Source organism: Polypterus senegalus, chromosome 11 (assembly GCF_016835505.1).
Source record: "Polypterus senegalus isolate Bchr_013 chromosome 11, ASM1683550v1, whole genome shotgun sequence".
NCBI classification, from domain to species: domain Eukaryota; kingdom Metazoa; phylum Chordata; class Cladistia; order Polypteriformes; family Polypteridae; genus Polypterus; species Polypterus senegalus.
In genome coordinates, this window is record NC_053164.1 from 30,658,358 (window position 1) to 30,681,807 (window position 23,450).

At 35.7% G+C, this 23,450-nt stretch overlaps 1 protein-coding gene across 1 annotated transcript in view; it reads left to right on the top strand.

The window, feature by feature from the left end:
* Positions 1-23,450, top strand: part of timm50 (translocase of inner mitochondrial membrane 50 homolog (S. cerevisiae)) — a 68,594-nt gene that overhangs the window by 20,581 nt on the left and 24,563 nt on the right. The window contains exons 4-7 of the mRNA XM_039768274.1: positions 11,668-11,689; positions 16,090-16,148; positions 17,262-17,381; positions 20,953-21,057. Of these exons, the coding sequence (XP_039624208.1) occupies positions 11,668-11,689; positions 16,090-16,148; positions 17,262-17,381; positions 20,953-21,057 (306 nt within the window). The remainder of the gene's footprint in view (positions 1-11,667; positions 11,690-16,089; positions 16,149-17,261; positions 17,382-20,952; positions 21,058-23,450) is intronic.

Sequence of the window (23,450 nt, forward strand, 5' to 3'; positions counted from 1 at the left end):
AAAACATCCATATCTCGTGTGTGTGTGTGTGTGTGTGTGTGTGTGTGTGCGTGCACTTCAGTGTCTGTCCAAGTTTCTTGAGGATGGTCTAGAGCTAATACGGCTAGACAGAAAAATACCAAACTCGAAACTTAAGCCTGTTATGAGATGAAGATGTGCTAATTAGTTTTGAGCCAAATCATACAAGAGAAAGAGGCACTCCAAAGGAACCCTCAAGTACCGTAATTCTGCAATTAATTATGAATTCTTCTCATCAATTGCTATCATAATGACCTATTTTATGATCAGAAAGATCAGCATCAGAGCGGTAATTATTGTAATTTTATAGAATAGTTTGGGTAACTTGGTTCCTAGGATGCAAAGCATACTGACACTTGCATCCAATTTTTTTTTTTTTTAATAAGAAAATAAAAAAGAAATTTTAAATAAGAAATAATAAATGTTTTTGTTATTAGCATTAGTACAAATGCAGTTGTTTCATAACTGGTGTTTTTGTGTAAAGTTTGGCTGCAGCCTGAACTGGATTATATATCTTGCAGCACAAGTCAGTCCACCAAATGACAAGTATAAAAATAATTCAAATTAATGTGTATTTTTTATTTATTTTAAGTTAGAAAATATATATAACTGCTAGTGTTGAGCAAACCCCATACATAGAGTTCACTTTGCCATGATTTCAACGAATGGAAAGTTTGGGAACTTCTTAAAACACTGCATAATGTATTGAATTCAATAGGGAAGGAGGAACTGAACTAGTTTTGAGTAGATCAGAATGGCGCTATGGTCTTTTAAGTGCCCCTTGAGGCTAGTGAATCCACATGTATGTGAAATAGAAAAGAGCTGGTACCTATAAAATTCAGTGCTGAAAGGAAATTTATAAAATATTTTTATATCAAGCTGTAGCTTAATTTTTGCCATGCTTTAAATGTTTGCTCAATTACATTTTTAATGAAAACATTTGAAAGTGTTTTTCTTCTGATTTGTTTAGGTTAGTACTCTTAATTATACATAATTCAACAAAAGCTTTACTAGCTATACTGAATGGATACATTTTTTTTTATGACACCAGTCCAGACACACTTTGTAGTTTTCTGGTTTCTGTGAATTGATTGGAAGTGTGATTAGCTGTTGTGGCATTGACAGTCTTGTTATGCGGAGTGTGCCGACATTACAATGTTAACAAGTTTTTATCTCCTAATTAAAGAGTGTGCTATCGCCTTTCCTTCAAAACAGTCCAACTACCCCCAACCCCGGGATCTATGGGTGAGACATGTTCTCATGGGATTTGCTTACTCAATAACCCACTTCTTAATGGCACTTCAAGGAGAGGAAATTTGAAGATTTTTGTGATTTCTAACATTAAAGTCTGACTTGCCAATTTGATTTGTCCAGTATGAAAACATGGGTATGATGTTAAGAAAGAATGTTAAGGAATTCAATATAGGATACAAAGCATAAAAACAAGCAATTAAATATTTTACCAATGTCCGTTGCATGAATTTTAAATAATTTGAATTTTTATTTAATCTGCAATTTAAGTTTTAAAAAAAATCATCAAATTCATATCCAGTTCCTAAAGAATTGTTGTTATTAATGTTTCACACAAGTAGTCCTAGTAGTTGCATGTGAAACTACAACAGGGCCTGTTACACACACTGCTATTTACTTTGAAGGCTTGTGGTCCAACAAATTAGTTTCCTGATGGGAAAGTTGTGTGTGAGATTTAGCAGGTTAAAGCACATGGCACACTCCAGTCTTACTTGCCATGCCTTCTTTTGATGTCTGATACATCTCAGGAAGAGGGTGATGTTAGGTTTTGTCTTGCTGACATGTGCCAATTAGAGGTTTCCCGGAGAACAAAGCAAGACTTCCAACTCTGTACTTTCCCCATCATGAATAGCTATTCTAAATTTTCTTCTGTCTTTTGCTTTGATGATATTAAAAAGTATGCAATCTTTCTGTTCTTTTTACTTATTTTTTTAAATTTTAAATCATCTAGTATCAAATTAGTTAGCTGTCTAATAGCGTCAATAAGCAAAGTCATTTTAGGATTCTGTTGCAAAGTAAAATGAACTCGGACGACAAGAAATTAACTCAACCTTTATTTTGTAATTTAGTGTCTTTTAGGCACTGCAGTAGCCAAAGCTAAATCCACACTTACTATCCTAATCTAAACTACTAGGTTGTTGTACCGTGTTAGCCATTATGAATGTAGAGAAAAGCCAAGCAAAATGACACCTTTTATTGGCTAACTAAAAAGATTACAATATGCAAGCTTTCGAGGCAACTCAGGCCCCTTCTTCAGGCAAGATGTAATCATTACATCTTGCCTGAAGAAGGGCCCTGAGTTGCCTCGAAAGCTTACATATTGTAATCTTTTTAGTTAGCCAATAAAAGGTGTCATTTTGCTTGGCTTTTCTCTATATCCTAATCTAAGTAAGTGATTTTTTTCTTTCTAGTAAAAGCTGTTTCTTTCCTTGTAATAAACAAAATTTAAGACATATGATTTCTTTCAAAGAGGAAATGTATCAGCACGGCTTAATTTATGAGTATCTTGGTCAGATGGATGATATGTGGTCATTTAAAATAAGTTGCTTTCTTTTTTAAATCAAGTCAGCTTTCCCCCCCCTTATTAAAGTAAAATATTGTCGCTCATTGTTCATGTTTACCTTGGTTTGTTGCTTTTTTTTTTTTTTTTTTTTTTTTGGGGGGGAAGATTACAGCTTTAAATGAAGTCAGTATTTTGGAACCTATGGACAATATTTCGTTTTCAACCCACAATTCCAAATCGTCATAATCACTTGACATAACAGAAAGGATATTTTAGTACTTTATCAGCTACATAGTAGGTGACAGATGTTGGTAGAAATAAAGGAAGGGGAAAGAATTCTCCCACGGGAAGTTTCTGAGGGATCAAAGAGAGTATAAAATGTATCTGGCTGTTGTTAAGCCCCATGCCTGCACTTTCACAACAGCCTACCTGTATAGAAAGTGTGCCTTACAAGTCTGTGTGAAGACTGCAAGTACAGAAGGTGTTGGTGGGAGTGACTTGGGAGGTAGATCTTTTTTGATGCCTTTCAGGAACAATATTAATATAACACCTTTTCAAAAATACTGTTTATAGCCAAGGAATTTTTATATACGCTTTATGACAAAATTGAGTAATTTGTAATTTAAAAAGTATTCAATTGCTTTTTTTGTTTTTTTAGTTCCCAGTTGGTCTGTATTGTAAGTTTTGTTATGGTAATTAAGGATCTGTGCTTGAAGTGTAGTTGCCCAATTTGTTCTGTATTGGTTTAATTTATTCATTTATGCACAGCCAAGATGAAAAATAATTATTTTGTATTAACTATAATTTTTCTTTTATTTTTTTTCTTTTTGAAACAACCTTGCATACTTTTTGAGCATGAATTTTATCAGATTAACATAACATTCTCTAAGTAGTTTAGTCCTAAAATGTCCTTTATTAGTTAAAGAACATGGACCGTTTTTATTCTGCATTACTCAGAATACTTACTGTATTCTTTTATCGTTCCCTTTTTATTATGTGGCATTTCACTTACTTACATTTTTATAGTGTTCCACTAGATACATGGTGTAGCGATTACTGATACACAAATAGTTACATTTTTACTCTTCAGTAATTGTATTTGGCATTTGCAAAGACACATTAAGGAAAAATAAACACAGTCATGAATTAAAGAAAGTTACATTCTATGGAAGAAGTCTGCTGTATAAGCAGAGGAAAGAGATTTTTTTTTTTTTTTTTTTTTCTTTCTTTCTGCACTTTAGCCAGAGAATAATATGTTGTCTTTTTGCAGTGGTTAATTGCTGTCTTATAGCTTCATGAAACTGGATTTAAACTCTCTCTCTGCTTCCCATACCCTTGGGTTTTCCTTCCATATCCTAACTCAATAACCTTTGACACATGCCAACAATTAGAATCCCATTATTATGGTATGTTTTTGTGTATAAACTTTCCTTCAGTCAAATCATTGTTTCATTGCTTTAATGTTGGTGTAACACATTAAGGCTTTTAACTCAAGGACAATGCCTCATTGGAAACATCTATCCTGGGTCGTCTTTGAAGAACTTGTTTTTATATTTTAAAACCATTATTATTTCCTCATTCCTTTCCTATAATTTGATCATAAAAATCAATAGCACCATACTACTTACAGAGATGGTGGTATTCTGCTGTAGTTTATTTTTACATTTGCTGTGAACATTCTCTAAAATCCCTAGAGTGGAATCTGTATTCACTCAGTACAAAATGTTTGTTGGCATGTCACAGGATTTCTCCCTTGTATGAGGTGTTACTGCCACCATACAAAATAAGACAGCATCAACGCAATCTTCTTTGTAACTGAAATGTGCTGATAGGCAGGGATGAAAAGCTAAAGAGCACTGGAAGCAGAAGGGTATGACTACAGACTGATCGTGGTTCGTTTATTTGGGTGTTTGACCCCTCCTCACTTTATGAAAATGGATTTTATCATACATGGCTACTCCTGTGGTGGTGATGTACTGTACCTAATTGTGATTATAATCCATGATTTTGCTGTGTGTGTGAGAAGTACAATACATACTGGCTGTACATGCCTGATTTGCTATCAATTTGTCTTTTACTTTTTTTTTTTCTCTTCTCCAGAAGCCCTTTAAATGCTTCTTTAATTTTGCATTTGTTTGATCCTATCTTGCCCTTAATCAAAATCAGTTTAACAAAGTTAAACTTGTCTGTGGTATGTTTTTTTGAATTGATATACTCTGCAGCCTGTTGTCACTGTTATTAATCTATGTATAAACAGTTTACATAAATTGAAAAGGAAACCTACAGTAGTGTGGACATAAGTCAGAACTAATACATCTGTAAACCTTGCCTTTAAATTTAACTTTCAGTTTAATTCTCTTCATTTGCTGGTTTATGCATTCCTTCCATGTGTGTTTTTCACAAATAGTGTGAGTAATGAAAACTAAGTTCTATTTGTATAATTTATAAAGCTATCAATGATCTTTCTACAGAACTGCTTTCAAAAATGGTGCTTAATTTTTGAAATGAATACAAGATAACTAAATTATCAGTCATACCTGTGTCTATTAAAAACCCTTTACCCTAAAGGGGGCAGAATGGCTTCTTCACTGTTTTGTGTATTCACTCACAGTTCTGGATTCTTCATTTTGAATCTTGGCTTGATGACTATCTGTGTGGAGTTTATGCCTATGATATTTTCTGTGGGTATTACATTAACCACCTCCAAATGGCCAGAAAGTTTAACCTGTATTGGCAATTTTAAATTAACCCATGGAACAAAGAAGAGAATGTATGTGTGAGTGTGTTGTGCAAGAGTTGAGTGCCCCTTCCAGGGCTGTTTTTGTCCTCTTTGCTTCTAATTTTGCCTGAATAAGCTCCAGCTTTCTGTTGCCAGACACTAGAATAAACAAGGTCAGAAAATATGTATATATAACACATATATTTAATGAATACATATACACCTTGATTTCCAGAAATAAAATGTTGTCTTGTTTTTGAAAGTCCTTTATTTTCTAAACCCCGCTCCCACCTCTTTGTGTTCAGATATACCATATTATTGAAGTTGTAGCATTTCAGAATGGGTGGTGAAAAAAGAGTTTTATTGGTTGCATGGCTTATTTTTTTTATTGTGAGCAGGTAAATACTTCGTTTCCACAGCATTGTAAATTAAGTACACATCAAAGTGTGGTTTTTCACAAAATTATACAAAAGATAAGAGACAGGGCAATATTTTGGCACTGCCTCTAGGAAACTTGTATGTTCTTCTTGTTTCTTTAAAGGTTTTCTTCTTGTACTCCTGGATTCCTCCCACATCCCATAGATGTGACTATCAGGCTAATCGAGAACACTAAATTGGCTCTGTGCATTTTGTTGCATGAGTTTATCTTGCAGTATACTGGTGGCCTTTCTGGGAATTGGTTCTCACCTTATGCATAAAGCTGCTGGGGAAGGCAATAATTTAATATTTGCTGAACCTTCCATTCCCCAGATATCCTCTGTTACTGTATACTAATAGCTTCAGATATTTAGGCAAAATGTAATATTAGATAAACGGAACCAGAGTACACATATATAATATCCTTTCCAAATTGCTACTTAACATACTTCAGTAATAAAATTATCCAACACCAGTATTGCCTGTTTTAAAAGGGGAATTGCCCCAATAGTTGCCAACTGAAGCAGCTGACCAGAGTTAACTGGACTTGGTTAACCAAACACAGTCAGACCTGATTGCACCCAGCCCCGTTAAATTTTAACCTTGCCATATATTGACCCTTAATGTGAGTGAAGTATTCACCATTAAGTTTGTAGAAGATCACACTGCCTTGATCAAAGGAAAGTCCAAAAGAGACCAGGAAAAAAGATGTTGAAACTTACCAATCCGGAAAAGGTTACAAAGCAGTATCTAAGGTTCTGGAACACCACTGCACCACTACAGCCATTATCTGCAAATGAAGAGTGTTTGGAACAGTAGTTAATCTTGACAGGAATGACTAACCTGCCAAAATTACCTCCTGAGCACAATGATGACTTCTCCAAGAAGTCACAAAGTATCCCAGGAGAACATCTAAAGAACTGCAGGCCTCTCTAACTTCAGCTAAGGTCAGTACTTATAACTATCTTTTAAGAAAAAGACTGAGTAAAAATAGGACTCATGGGAGTAATAGCATTTATCTCACATTTGCAAAGAAACACCTGGATAACCTCCAGGCCTTTTGAAATAATTTTCTATTGATAGATGACTCAAAATAGATCTCTCTGGATGACATAGGTCTCACTATGCTCAGTGTAAACCTAATGCAGTATTTGACAATAGGATAATCATACCTACAACAGAGCATGTGTTTAGCGGTACAATTACTCAGGACCTGGATGTCTTGTCATTTTTGAAGAAACCATGAATTCTACATTTTACCAGAGTATTCTTAAGGAGAATTTCTATCTAGTCATCTCTCCATGACCTGAATGTAATTGGTTTTGCAGCAGAACAATGATGCATACCAGGAAGGGGTGTCTAAAACTGAATGGTTTAGAAGACATAAAAGATATGTTTTTTAGTGTCCTATTTAAAGTCATAACTTGAACCTAAAGGAGATGCTGTAGTAATACTGGAAATGAACTTACTAATGTGTCTAAATTAAAGCAGTCATATAGAAAACAGTGGGCTAAAATTTCTCAACTCCCAAGTGAAAGACTGATCTCAACTAAATGATTCCTATAATTTGACATTATGTTACTAAATGTGCTGAAACCAAGTATTGAGACAGTAGAGGCAATTTTTTTTTTCACGTGGTTGGTAGGCATGTTGGATAACTTTGTTCCTTGAATTATTAAAATACAGATTTAAACACTGTACTCTGTGTTTTTGTCCATAGGTCTGAGGCCATTCACTGTACAAAAACAAACAATTAAGAAGGGACAAAACTGTTTTCACAGCACTGTGCATTATATGTCAAGATTGCTTTGTGAGTGATAGCTAAATAAGTTGGGTGGATACCATGTGCTTATTTAAATAAGTTCTTCAGTAAGAATTCAGATATGGAGAAACTGGATAATCGTACAAACAAGATCGTACAAGATTTCTTCAGTCAGTAAACTGACGGTGAATGGTGCAAGCTACAAAGCAATGATATTTGAGTCTTTCTAAGTTGATACTCAAATTTTTATTTGAAATTATTGTGGAAATATTGGGTGAATTAGAAATCTTGAGTTGAGCAAATGGCTTATCATACCTTTGCTTGCAGAATTTTCAAGAATCAAGAAATGTAAAAATATATGTTGTAGGATCCTTAACTGAATTCAATAGCAATATCTGTTTTAATATGGATGGGAAAGGGAGCTTAAACCTACCAAGCTTGTCTTTTTAAGTGGGGCACAGGAATTTTAGGATTAAAGTTTGGATATTCAGATAGTATGTATGTGTATATATGTATTTATAGGTGTGTGTGTGTGTATATATATGTGTGTGTGTATATATATATATATATATATATATATATATATATATATATATATATATATATATATATATATATATATATATATATATATATATATATATATATATATTAGTTTTTCACACCACTGCATGTATGTAATTAATATTTGCCCCCTTCCTGATTTCTTATTCTTTTGCATGTTTGTCACACAAAATGTTTCTGATCATCAAACACATTTTACCATTAGTCAAATATCCATCCATCCATCCATTTCCTAACCCGCTGAATCCGAATACAGGGTCACGGGGGTCTGCTGGAGCCAATCCCAGCCAACACAGGGCAGAAGGCAGGAACCAATCCTGGGCAGGGTGCCAACCCACTGCAGGACACACACACAAACACACCCACACACCAAGCACACACTAGGGCCAATTTAGAATTGCCAATCCACCTAACCTGCATGTCTTTGGATTGTGGGAGGAAACCGGAGCGCCCGGAGGAAACCCACGCAGACACGGGGAGAACATGCAAACTCCACGCAGAGAGGACCCGGGAAGCGAACCTGGGTCTCCTAACTGCGAGGCAGCAGCGCTACCACTGCGCCACCGTGCCGCCAATTTGTCAAATATAACACAAGTAAACGCAAAATGCAGTTTTTAAATGATGGTTTTTATTATTTAGGGAGAAAAAAAATCCAAACTTACATGGCCCTGTGTGAAAAAGTAATTGCCCCCTGAACCTAATAACTGGTTGGGCCACCCTTAGCAGCAATAACTGCAATCAAGCGTTTGCGATAACTTGCAATGAGTCTTTTACAGCTCTGGAGGAATTTTGGCCCACTCATCTTTGCAGAATTGTTGTAATTCAGCTTTATTTGAGGGTTTTCTAGCATGGACCGCCTTTTTAAGGTCATGCCATAGCATCTCAATTGGATTCAGGTCAGGACTTTGACTAGGCCACTCCAAAGTCTTCATTTTGTTTTTCTTCAGCCATTCAGAGGTGGATATGCTGGTGTGTTTTGGGTCATTATCCTGTTGCAGCACCCAAGATCGCTTCAGCTTGAGTTGACGAACAGATGGCCGGACATTCTCCTTCAGGATTTTTTCGTAGACGGTAGAATTCATGGTTCCATCTATCACAGCAAGCCTTCCAGTTCTTGAAGCAGCAAAACAACCCCAGACCATCACACTACCACCACCATATTTTACTGTTGGTATGATGTTCTTTTTCTGAAATGCTGTGTTCCTTTTACACCAGATGTAACGGGACATTAGCCTTCCAAAAAGTTCAACTTTTGTCTCATCAGTCCACAAGGTATTTTCCCAAAAGTCTTGGCAATCATTGAGACGAGCCCTAATGTTCTTTTTGCTTAACAGTGGTTTGCGTCTTGGAAATCTGCCATGCAGGCCGTTTTTGCCCAGTCTCTTTCTTATGGTGGAGTCGTGAACACTGACCTTAATTGAGGCAAGTGAGGCCTGCAGTTCTTTAGACGTTGTCCTGGGGTCTTTTGTGACCTCTCGGATGAGTCGTGTCTGCGCTCTTGGGGTAATTTTGGTTGGCCGGCCACTCCTGGGAAGGTTCACCACTGTTCCATGTTTTGCCATTTGTGGATAATGGCTCTCACTGTGGTTCGCTGGAGTCCCAAAGCTTTAGAAATGGCTTTATAACCTTTACCAGACTGATAGATCTCGATTACTTCTGTTCTCATTTGTTCCTGTATTTCTTTGGATCTTGGCATGATGTCTAGCTTTTGAGGTGCTTTTGGTCTACTTCTCTGTGTCAGGCAGCTCCTATTTAAGTGATTTCTTGATTGAAACAGGTGTGGCAGTAACCAGGCCTGGGGGTGGCTACGGAAATTGAACTCGGGTGTGATACACCACAGTTAGGTTATTTTTTAACAAGGGGCAATTACTTTTTCACACAGGGCCATGTAGGTTTTGGATTTTTTCTCCCTAAATAATAAAAACCATCATTTAAAAACTGCATTTTGTGTTTACTTGTGTTATATTTGACTAATGGTTAAATGTGTTTGATGATCAGAAACATTTTGTGTGACAAACATGCAAAAGAATAAGAAATCAGGAAGGGGGCAAATAGTTTTTCACACCACTGTATATATATGTATATGTGTGTGTGTGTGTATGTAAAACTTACAAGATTGCACCTAAGTGCACTGTGCCATTATGAGATTCTTTTGAGTTAATAAAATTGATATAGCTATTGTAATAATCATAACCATCATGTCTTTTTCCATACAAACAACTATAAACCTACTTTTGTCCGACGTGTGTGTGTGTGTGTGTGTGTATGTGTGTGTGTGTGTGTGTGTGTGTGTGTGTGTGTGTGTGTATGTGTGTGTGTGTGATACATATTTTTCTGGCTATAAAATAACTGTAATATGTTTTAAGAAGAAATTCACCAGCAAAGCTCCTTTTGCATTCGGTTTGTTTTTTTATAAATTAGAATACAATTAGCAATTTTTGGTAGTGAGTTAATTTTGTCAAATGACAGAGATCTCTGGCTGTCATAAATGTAATGAATCTCTGTAACCACAGGAGGGAGTTCTATGACCTTGTTGAATTGAAACTTTAAAACTAGAGGATGTTCTGCAAAATATGTATGCATTTATTCATTTACTAGTAAAGATAAATGTATTTTTTTCTCCTCAGTCATAATGAACTTCACTTCAATCTGTTAGCAGTAAATATTATAGTGTATTATTCTCGTATTACATATGTTACAGTATTATCTTCTCTAAAGCTGATTTTTTTTTTTTTTTTTATCACAGGCTTGTTCGCTTTGGCAGAACAGGCAGACTAGCAAATAAGGGTCCAAAGTGTTAATATTGTAATGTAATGTTTTATGTTATAAATGTTTTAATATAAAAAATTTAAAGCAGAATTATTTTTCATTGATATATTCATAAATCTTACATTTTAACCAAAAATTCATTCAGTAACAACCGTCCCAGTCAAAGTAATTATGTAAGTCATAGAATTATGTAGTTTACAGAGTTAAATTGGAGAGAACAAAGGATGAAATTTTGAATTTGTAAAGTTAAAATGGTAATGCTTGTCTGTCATGAAATTAAAGAGATTGATGTGAGTATTAAGGGAATTTTTAGGGTAAATACATTATTTTATGGTGATCCAACTTGGAAACAATTGTTAATTTTATTATGAGAGATCCATCAATACATTGATTATTGGTCTTTAAAGGTTTTTGGTCTTTGTCATTTATTTAATGACAGACCTTGTATGTGTGCTTTGTGCTGTGTTGCAATTTTGCTTCCATTATTTTTTCAAAAATCTGTGCATGTGTGCTTTCACAGGTAAAAATATGCATGTCTGCTGGACTACATATGCTCACACATGCCCTCGAAGAGCAAGCCTATAATTCAAGCCCCAAGTCTAAGTTTCCCACGCTACCCCACTGCGTCATTCTATGGGGGGATGCAGCGATCTGTTCTTTTGAAGCCCCCCCTAGGCTGTAGCCCGAGACCCCAGCTGCGATAAAGGCCTATAGCAGATGTATCTGAATATTCATCTGTTTGGAGATTAATTTGACTCGTAATTGAAGACCTGGTGCTCTGTAGTGTGTAACTAAACAGGAACACCCCCTCCTCACCATGTGCAGTTGGGTAAATTAAATATCTTTGTTCATTCACTTATTCTTTCTTTTTTGTATTCTCTCTAGATTCCTGACGAGTTTGATAATGGTAAGTTTGTTTAGTTTTGTTGTTTCTTTAATCTTATTAAATTTTTTACTTCATCTGCTTTACAGTGCCATTTATGGTAGCTCTGAGGCCAGCTGGTGTAAGTAGTTACAACGGATAGCCTCTCAGCAGGTCAGAAAATCTGCTGCTGACTGGTTGAAGAAATCTTGTAATAGTAAGGAAGAAAGGTTAGAAAGACCCCGCAACACTGCCGTATAATCTTTTTTTGGTACCTTTAGCATTCTAGAGTTTGACACCCGAGTTTGGACACATGAGTACTACTTTGCCATCACATTTACAGAAACGCGATTGGTGTTTGCTCTCAGGGTTTACTGATGACAAACTTCTTTTGTGCTGATAATTATGTGCACTTATATTTTTAAAACTGTGTGTTGTGTGTGGTAGGTAGTCTTTTTGTGGATGAAACTTCTTATTATGTATATCCTGCTAGAATACTTTTAAAATTTTCATGTAGTAAACCGCTTTATTCAAATACCCTGACTACTTTGTTGTTTATGAATTTTAATTAAATTTACTGCCTAAAAATCCAGAAACAAGTAGTCTAACTTTGTCCATGTCCTTGTTTGAAATAGGATGCCAGAACAATAGGGATGTGATGTAGTCATCATCTAATTAATTCTTCTCTCTTTGACTGTGGTGCCTGGGGACTAAGTCGGGTTATGTGCTAATACTGCCTGATATTGTAATGAAGTCTAATAATGACCGGGGGGCCAATGAATTAAATGGCCAGTCCCAGGGGGTAAAAAGAAGTGTCTCAGAGCCTACAGCTGGCCAGGTTTCTTGCTCCCTAAGCAGACAGATTTCTTTGCAGTAAAAACTTAAACAAAATTTAGAGATACTTCTCCCAAGAGATATGGAACTGAATGGGAATGAAGACCAGCATGCATCTAAAAGGAACAAAAAATGGGTATCCAGAGAAACTAATGGCATCTAAATTGAAGTTAAAGATAGGCGGTAGGTGGCAGATTGGATAGGCATAAAGCCAGATGGGGATGTACTTGATAATGGCAGATTTTCTATTTAGTTGATTTTGTAAATGTGCACATATTTGTGTGGTAATACATGTTTATGCATTCCAGTCTCATTTTATAAAAATATAGAAGAGGTTACACCAGGCACAATATGTTTTTCACTCATCATAACAAAAATAACAGTGGTTAATAATATAATTGTCTCCACTTAGTTCTGTGTCATCATCTCACTATAGCATTGTTGGCAGCAGGTATTTATTTACTCCAAACTTGAATGGCTTATAAATGTAGCCCTCAACTACTTGTAGATACAAATGCCCTTGACGTTTCTAGGTATCCTTTTTTTAAAGCAGGGTTTTTTCTCCACTTTGTTTTTTTGTGTTGCCATATTTCAGCAGTGCATTTTGCAGCAGGGGGGAATCAATTCTGTTAAAATACTACTTTATTTTATTAAAATAAAAAAAAGTTATCTTTACGGGCACATTATTTTCCTGATTTTTGACAGTTGCTTGGATTTTTTTATGGCTTATTGCCACACAGGATTTTGTCATGTTGCAAAATCTAACATGTTATCAAATATACATGTGGATTGTCTAGCCACCATAATTTCTTAACACATTAAATAAAATATACTTAATTTATGGATCTGTAATCCCTTGCCTTCTGCAGGCATCTCCTACCCTATTGCCCAGCAATCCTGGCAAATCTACCAGGGAAGATTGAGAGGCAGAAAGCTGCTGAAGTTTAAAATGATGTTTATTTAAAACAACCAGCTGAACCAGGGGGGAATGAACAGGCTTTTGGAGGATCGAACAATGGCAGCTTTCATCTTGACCAAAGTGGCATATGTCATTATTAGTCAATTGCCTCTGTTCCTTTCTAAGACTCCTTCCTCAGTTATTGTGACCCTAACAAAGACAACCCCTTTCCTCCGTTGTGACTCTGTAGAAAAAAGCCAACAGAAGTACTGTAAAATCAACATTGATTTCGGGCAAGTCTTCAGTTGGAATATAAAAAGAAATGTTTGTCAGGCTTGGTTTCTAGCTGCCACTTAAGCATCAATAACTTTCTTTAGTGCAGAAATGTAAATTTGGTAGAAATATGTCCTACATATGTTACTTTTTTTTTTTTTTTTTTTGTAGGTATTATGTGAAACAACTTTGTTTATTTAATAATGCATTGCTATTTAAAATTTTATTTTTTTTATTACTTTGTAAAGATTACTGGTTGTGTTGTATTTACATACTACTATAAAGCAATCTGTCTTTGAATATACAGTGTAAGTGTAAATGTTATTGTATCAGACTGTTTTTTATTTTATTTCCATTTTAAATTCCATTTGTAATAGCTCATGGAACCTAATTATTTATTTTAAAAATATAAGTTCAATGGGAAATTATCCATTTCCTAAACACACTTAATCCAACTTCAGGAAAAATTCGTTCAGCAGCATAAGAATCATAGTAAGAATCATCAGGCTTTTGGTAGGCACTTTCTGGCTTAGATCTACATTCACTCGTAACAAGTTAAAGTTGAATTTTTCATTACCTCCCAGTAATTGGATGTAAGAGAAAAATGGGAATACCTAGAGAAAAATGTACACGGACTATAGAATATGTTGACATTTCCACACATTTAATAGGGTTAGGATTCAAACCCAGTTTTTTTATGTGTGAGACTGCAGTGTTATCCACTGTGCTGCCATAAACAGTTTAAACTATTTAACTGCACTTTAGGTTTTCAATTTTAAATATGTAAACTGTTTATTACAAGCTTTTCTGGTGCTTTATTTTAGAATGCTAAGAATATTTTTAAAGTTGCAAATTTTAAGGAGAGTTTGACTTTAATTTTATCTGTTTATCTGGTTATTTAAAAATATTTAAGATGAGATAAAATAGTCTGTTAGTTTTTAACTGCCAAAGTTATTTCATAACAGTTTTACTAAGCTACATAGAATATTTGCATGTTTGTTTTAATAGAGTATTTATTTGTTTTTTTGGAAGTTGTTAGGAAAAACCATTTGCCCATATTTATTATAAATTCATACATTTTAAAATGTGGTTATAGTTTATGATTCAATTTAGTAAATGTGTGTCAATTGTAAACTGTTCGTTTCTTCAGGAAGTTAACATAGACTTGGTCAAGTAACATTTGTTGAGTTCCTATAACTTAACACCATATTTTCTGCTGACCCCATATTGTACCAGTTTTTGTCATCAATACCCTTTCCACACTCTCCCTTGAGAGCTGGCAGATTTGGAGGTGCAGCAGATGACATTTAGAAATATATTTCTTTCAGAGGAGAACAGGTTTGGTTTGGAGCTTGTGACAATGATCGCATCACTAAACAGTGTTCCCTGGAGATTACTGCATTAACATTTCCCTGACTGTGGTTATTGAGGGCACAGGCAGGCAAGGGTGGGAACTTAATCAACTCCCCCTCCCAACCAAAAAAAGTGTGTGGGTTTTTTTTTTTTTTGGTACGTTTGAAGCAAAAGCCATCATTATGCTACATTGCCTTTTGTTATGATAATTGGTATGCCATTTGAATGAGTGAGACCTGACTGCACTGTAGTCTTACCCTTAGGCCTGACTTCACAAGCTATGCCGATTTAGATTTTTGGTTAATGTGGCTTTATTGGAATCTGAAACTTTTTTTTTTGTGTGTGTGTAATCCTTCTCTTTAAAGCTAAACTCTTTAAACTAAGTTTCACTTGTCAAAAAATATACCATTATGTTCTCCAGGTACAATGGATGTTATAGGGCACCACCTACTAGTTTGTCAGAATGAGTGTCAAGTTCAATGAAAAGCAAAGGAATGTAGATGTTTGAGAAGTAGTATTTCTATGCCTATAATAGAATGTTAAAAAATTGAGTTATAACACAAAGTACTCGGTGTAATAATGAAGCTAAAAAATTGTAAATTGTTTTAAGTAAAATGCATTTGTCCAACACTAGTTCAGAAGCTTGGTAAAGTCTTTAAAAGCTGACTAGGTTTCCATAGGCTCATAAACTAGTGGTGTTTGTAGATATACAGTTTTTTTTTTTTAGTTGTGATGAATTTTTAGTGGGGCAGTTGTCTATAGTACATTTAACAATTGACTATATTTGTGGTTGTTTGTAGGACAGTCGGCATAACTACATTAATGGCCTTTGAATAAACAGTTAAAAATTATCTTAAAAATCACAGTGTTATGCTTAAACGTTTCACTTAGGAAAATTCAGTTAATTTATAAAATCCTTGCAAACTGCACCAACTCCAAACAAAAAATGTAGACATTTTGGGATATTTGAACCTGCTTTTTGTTTTGTTGGTTTTATGGAAGTTTTAATAAAGAGAGCCGTTCCTATTGTCTGTGTTTGTTTTGTTTTTGATTTTTTTTTAAATATATTTTAATGTATTCATTCCAGACCCACCAGTGTTTCAACAGATAAGAAGGACTTGCAAATATTTTAAAGATTACAGACAGGTTAGTGTCATGGGCATAATCCTCATCCCTGGGGCTTACTTTGTGTTTTGAATATTTCAAGCTAAATTTTAATGTCTTAATTTAAAATGTTTTAAATGTTTTCTGCTGTAGATTTGCAAAAGTATATCCATCCATCCATCCATCCTCTTCCGCTTATCCTGGGTCGGGTCGCGGGGGCAGCAGCTTAAGCAGAGAGGCCCAAACTTCCCTCTCTCCGGCCACTTCTTCCAGCTCTTCCGGGAGAATCCCAAGGCGTTCCCAGGCCAGCCGGGAGACGTTGTCCCTCCAGCGTGTCCTGGGTCTTCCCTGGTGCCTCCTCCCGGTTGGACGTGCCGGAAACACCTCACCAGGGAGGCGTCCAGGAGGCATCCTGATCAGATGCCCGAGCCACCTCAGCTGACTCCTCTCGATGCGGAGGAGCAGCGGCTCTACTCTGAGCTCCTCCCAGATGACTGAGCTTCTCACCCTATCTTTAAGGGAAAGCCCAGACACCCTGCGGAGGAAACTCATTTCAGCCGCTTGTATTCGCAATCTTGTTCTTTCGGTCACTACCCATAGTTGATGACCATAGGTGAGGGTAGAAACGTAGATCGACTGGTAAATTGAGAGCTTTGCCTTACGGCTCAGCTCATTTTTCACCACGACAGACCGATGCAAAGCCTGCATCACTGCGGACGCCGCACCGATCCACCTGTCGATCTCACGCTCCATTCTTCCCTCACTCATGAACAAGACCCCGAGATACTTGAAGTCCTCCACTTGGGGCAGGATCTCTCTCCCAACCTTGAATCCGGGGTTCGACTATCCAATGGAAAAGTATATCCTTTTAAAATTTCAAATGGCTGTTTTATCTGTTTCATGTTATAAAGTCTTGTTTCAGTGTCATTTTGACCTTTTTGCTCCTGTTATGTTTAAAATAAATTCTCTAATAATCAGTATATATAAATAATTGATTATAGTTTTGCATTATACACAAAATGCATTTATTTCCTGTGTGTGTATACATTTTATCTATGATATATGTATATAAAATGAGTGTATGTTAAGTGAGTATATATGTGTGTGCACACATTCAAAGTAAGTAAATGTTTTTTTTCCCCCTCATTTGTGCAGATGATTATTGAACCCACTAGTCCCAAACTGCTCCCAGACCCATTGAAGGAGCCATACTATCAGCCACCGTACACACTTGTCCTAGAGCTGACTGATGTTCTACTTCATCCAGAGTGGTCGGTGAGTGAACCTGATTAAACTCTAAAAGTTCTAGCTGTAAAAGAGTAACAGTCTCTTATTATTATAATTGTTTTGGTGTGAATGTTGCCTTAAAGGAAATGCATCCATTTATAGATGGCTGGAATAATGTTTTGAAGGGTTTAGCTTTCCACATTAAGACTTTCACTCATAGGGATGTGAAAATCCAGATTAGTGTACAGATGTTTATTGTGGACTTTTTGTAAACAAGGTGAAATCTTGTGGTTGTTTTGTAAGTCTGCTTATTTAGGAAAAGAAAGCATTTGGTGAAAAACTAGAAGAAGTAAACAACTGCCATTAATCACAGTGGTAATGTTGGAAGGTAACTTGTGTGTGTGTTTAGTCTTGAAGAGAGGTTAATCTCAAAAGCCTACTATACAACATTCCATAATCTGAATTAATGTCTACATAGTGAACTTTTTTGATGTCTGCCGGGTGCTCATCTTCAGCTCCACTTAAATGTCAGTACATTTTTTTTTGGTCTATTGATCAAGTATTACTGGACTGTAAATATACACTTCCTTTGTGGATTGCACATTTTCATTTGTTTAAAGGAGACCGCCAGGCAGTTGTAAAATATTAAGCATTAGTTTATGAAGATTTTTCAAAGTTGTTGAATCATAAATAATATAATACTGACCATTAAATGCTTCAGGCGTACAGGTGTTTTTTTTTTTTTTTTTTTTCTTCTTCCAGAAAGGGTCCCTTTAATCCCCTCACCCTTGTCAGACAGCCATCTGTACTTTTCTGCTTTGGGCTCCACCACCTGTCATGTCCCATCTCTATGCACACTCAACCTAGGTACCTTGATACATCGACAGGTGTGCTTTAACTCGCATGGTAACCAGAAACCATTTTCAGATATTGAGAATTGAAAAAGACTGTCACCCTAAAGGTTGTGTGTCCACTCTTAACCTGCTTTGATTTTTCAGTCACATATTAGGACAGCATAGACACCATCCTAGAAAAACATTTACATGCCTTTTGATCAGAAGTTGTGAGTTTTAACCTTGTTCAATATAATTTAAGAATCCTGAAGCAGGTTTTCAGTTAAATCTTTGAAAAACATAACACTAAATTATTTACTTGTTAAAAATAAAAAGGCATTTATAAAATACTTAAAACAGACCAATTTAAAAAAAAAAAAAATGTTTTCAGAATATAATTTTTTTTAATGATCACACATGAGACCATTATGTGAAATTTTTGCTCAATCTTAAATTTTTTTAAGTTACTGAAATAGGTTTGCTTGCAATATTTGCTAGTTTTTTCCACAGCCCATTCTTTTTTCTCTTTTGACCAGATGCCCAGTGTCTGGTGATGACAAGCATAATGTTACCAGCACTATTGTTCACTGTAGGTATGGTGTTTTTGGAGCTATGGGCAGAGTTCTATTTGTAAAACATCTTTATATGAGCTTTGGGAAAAAGATTTATCATGGTCTCACTTGACCACAAAACACTGTTACGTATTGTAATGAACAAACTCTGTTGCTCAGGCTCCAGCATTTACAAATTTCTTTTTGATTAAAGGCTTCTTTTGTCCCTGAAATCCGTGGAGGCGTTTATTATGCAGAGCTCTTGATCTGGTTAACTGGGGTTCCTTTACTCCATTTTCAGCTACTGAACCCTATTAGCTCCTTCAAAATAGTTATTGGCCACAGAGTTTTTTAAAGGATGACATTTTTTAGGCAGTGTCTGGGAGGTTTGATGTAAATCTGCTTTCTGATAATAAAACAAACAGTAACCAGTGGGACAACCAAATGTTTTAATATTACTTTCTACCCCTTTCCAAATGTATGCATTTAGATTATTTTATTTTAAATGCTCTTTAGTCTGTATCGGGGTGTCAAACTCCAGGCCTAGAGTGCAACAGTGGCTGCAGATTTTCATTCTTATCATCTTCTTAATTATTGACCAGTTTTTGCTGCTGATTACTTCTTTAAATTAACTTGACTCAGGCCCCATAGTTGTTTATTATTTTGTTTTAAATTAGCAGCCAAACAATAATGAGACACAAAACAAGCCACCACATGACCAGCTCCCCTGTGCCCATCACACAATATCTGGTAAGGTTGATCTCTCTGGTCACCAAAACACTTTGACGGTGCTCTTAGAAAGAACAGAAAAACAACAGTTTTCGAAATATGTGCTGTGGCAGAATGAGAGCAGCAACAAGCCATGGAATTAAATAGAGGGTTTAATTAACAGCAAGAATTGGCTTCTCATTAAGAAATTGGTTGGAGTTTAAAGCCCCAGTTTAGCTGTTCATCTGTTAGCTCGGTTCAAAACTCATTACTTCTTGGCTGCCATGTAATGAAGAAAGGAAGCAGTGAAAACTGGTCACTGATTAGGAAAAGGGTTAGAATGAAAACCTGTAGCCACTGTGGCACTCCAGGCCTGGAGTTCGCTACCCCTGGTCTATATTTTTACAGCTGTCCTTAACTGTATTTTTATCCAGAAATTGTGTTGGTTGTTGTTTTAATGATTCTGTAGTGACAGCAGTGTCTTTGATAGGCAATTATTTTTTGTCTTCCTAAATAATTTGTTCCACAGAACAGATAATGAATTCTTATGCAAACGTCTTTACATTTTTTTTTCTTGGAAACGTTTTAACATAATGTTAGTGTAAAAAATTTTTTTTATTTATTTATTTTTTTTTTAATTCCAGTGCTTTGAAATAAACATCACAGAAAAAACAAAATTTCAGTGTTGCTTTTGTACATTTTATTTGGGGTTGATGTCCAAAAACACTCAATCTAAATCTTTTTTGGCCAAATGTACCTAATACATTACTTGAAGTGTGTTCTAATTTGAGTCAGGGTGCTGCATTGGATTTTCAGGGTATGGTATGTTTATAAAAAAAAAAAGTACTAATATTAAAAAAACTTTCCTTGGGTAGGACTCATAGTGACATGTTTATATAAAATGAACTGCAAGGTCATTAGGCATGATCAAATGTTTTGCTTGGTTTGTGAATTTATATTTAAAGTAAATGGTAGCAGCAAGGACCCAAGCAGAATTTAATTGACATTTTAAAGGGAGCACAGAGTTTTTGTTTTTTTTAAGGTTTTAAATGAAGGATATTTTTGATCTTAATTTTCACTGAGGTCTTAAAGGATTATTTATTTTTTGATTTTGAACTTTTTTAACCTTCACTGCTCACTTAATTTTAGGGATTATATATTTATTGACTGCAGTGCACTTTGGACACTTTTTTTGTTTTTGTGAATAAAAGCACAATGCACTTGCACTACCTCTTGCTGACGGCACGTGTCCTCATTTGTCTGACTCATCCTTGTTTATGTAATCAGTGTTTCCGGGTTCAAGTGGTTCCCAGAAGCAGCCAAAGAGTGTTTAGCTGACCTGGACCATCATAAGTCATCACAATTAAACTGTATGTTGTGTAATTTTACCCCCAATGTTTTATCTTCAGGTTCTCAGTTTTGACTTGAATATACTGTACTTAGTTCAGTCTGGTATACTAAGCATCCTTTCAAATGTTTTTAACTTTAAGACAGACAGTTGCTAATCTATCTCATTTTCTGTGCTAGTTGGTAACTGGATGGCGATTTAAAAAGAGACCTGGAATTGAGTATTTATTCCAACAGCTTGCACCACTTTATGAGATTGTAATTTTTACAGCAGAAACTGGAATGGTAAGTAGTTTTCTAATCTAATATATATTCATTTGTTTGTAGGTATTTTCTTCCTCTTTCTAGTGGTATTAAATGTGTTGTTTTTTTATTTATTTATTTATTTATTTATTTATATTATAGTGCTATTTTTTTGTCACTTCAAACTTGTAGTCCTTTGGTAAACTAGTATGTAGTTTCAGTTAACCCCATGTTAATCCAGATATTATTTATGCATTTCATATTATAATTGTGCAGTTTTTACAGTGACCACCTTTTTGCTAAGAGTTTGTAAAGGAAACCTTTCAGAATACACATTTTGTACAATATTAACTAAATTCATATTGTGAAGTATTTTGTATATTCTCAGGATTAAAACCATCCATTTCAAACTTGCCTTTTAAGTAGTGATGTAATTTGCTAGATGTTAAATATACTGTTATTTAAGTAATATTAAAAAAATTTGAACTTATAAAAATTAAATACAAAATGCTTGAATATTTTTACATATTCAAAGTAATATGCAATGAAGACAGTTTCATCCTCTTTTCTATGTTTCATGTATATAAGTATGTTTTTTCCACAGTCCTTCCAGATTTGATGTGCATAGTCCTCAATAGTTTGTCCTATTTCTGTCTATCACTGTGATCAAAATTTAAAACTCTGTCCAAAGGATCAAATATAAAAAAAATCTGTTGTAAGCGATAGTGTTTCATGTCTGTGTTGAACTTCATTTAATGCTGTGTCGAATGACAGCATTGAAAAAATGTTATCTTTAATGCTTAGGATTTTTACCAAGGACTTCTAAATTGATCAGCATATACATTAGTGCACACAACTGTGAAAGACACAATGACTGTTTACTATAGTATATGAATAGAGCTTTAAAGGCAAAATAAACTAATTGTTCCTAGTTTATGCTCTGACTATATATCTGACTATAGTTTGGAAATTACTCTTAGTATAGATATGGAACTGAAGTAATTTTGTACAATCCTGGCCAGTCACCACCCTCTGTCCAATGTTGAAACACGATCTGCCAAAATAACATTCCATGATAGTTATTACATGAACAAGACATCATAAACATTTATAATGACAAAAACAAAATCTGTATACCCAAAACACAGCTCCATTGTAACAAATTAATTCCACAATTCTGTGTTAAATAAATTTAATTACATTTTTAAGGGATTAAGTTTAATCCCAGAAAAAACTGCCATGTTATTCTCGCCACAATTTATTAACCTAGGATCACACATGCTAAGGAGTAGGGCCTCCAAAATATTCTAAAGTCCCCTTTATTGAAGTTATTCTTCCACGTTACTATAGATGAAAGTCCACAGTAACTATTATAATATCCAGGAAACATTGATGCCAAAAAAATTAAAGGAACACTTTTTGAAAACACATCAGATCTCAATGGGAAAAAGAAATCCTCCTGGATATCTATACTGATATAGACTGGGTAATGTGTTAGGAACGAAAGGATGCCACATCGTTTGATGGAAATGAAAATGATCAACCTACAGAGCCCTGAATTCAAAGATGCCCCAAAAATCAGAGTGAAAAAATTGTGGCAGGCTAGTCCATTTTGCCAAAATTTAATTGCAGCAACTCAAAATTGTACACAGCACTTTGTATGGCCCCTATGTTCTTGTATACATGCCTGACAACATCGGTGCATGCTTCTAATGAGATGACAGATGGTGTTGTGGGGGATCTCCTCCCAGATCTGGACCAGGGCATCCCTGAGCTCCTGGACAGTCTGAGGTGCAACCTGGTGGCATTGGATGGACCAAAACATAATGTCCCAGAGGTGTTCTATTGGATTTAGGTCAGGAAAGTGTGGTGGCCAGTCAATGGTATCAATTCCTTCATCCTCCAGGAACTGCCTGCATACTCTCACCACATGAGGCCAGGAATTGTCGTGCACCAGGAGCCACTGTACCAGCACAGGGTCTGACAATGGGTCCAAGGATTTCATCCTGATACCTAATGGCAGCCAAGGTGCCTTTGTCAAGCCTGTAGCGGTCTGTGTGACCCTCCATGGATATGCCTCCCCAGACAATCATTAACCCACCACCAAACTGCTCATGCTGAATGATGTTACAGGCAGCATAATGTTTTCTATGGCTTCTCCAGACCCTTTCACTTCTGTCACGTGCTCAGGGTGAACCTGCTCTCATCTGTAAAAAGCACAGGGCACCAGTGGTGCATCTGCCAATTCTGGTATTCTATGGCGAATGCCAATCGAGCTGCATGCTGCTGGGCAGTGAGCTCAGGGCCCATTAGAGGACATGGGGCCCTTGGGTCACCCTCATGAAGTCTTTCTGGTTGTTTGGTCAGAGACATTCACACCAGTGGCCTGCTGGAGGTCATTTTGTAGAGCTCTGGCAGTGCTCATCCTGTTCCTC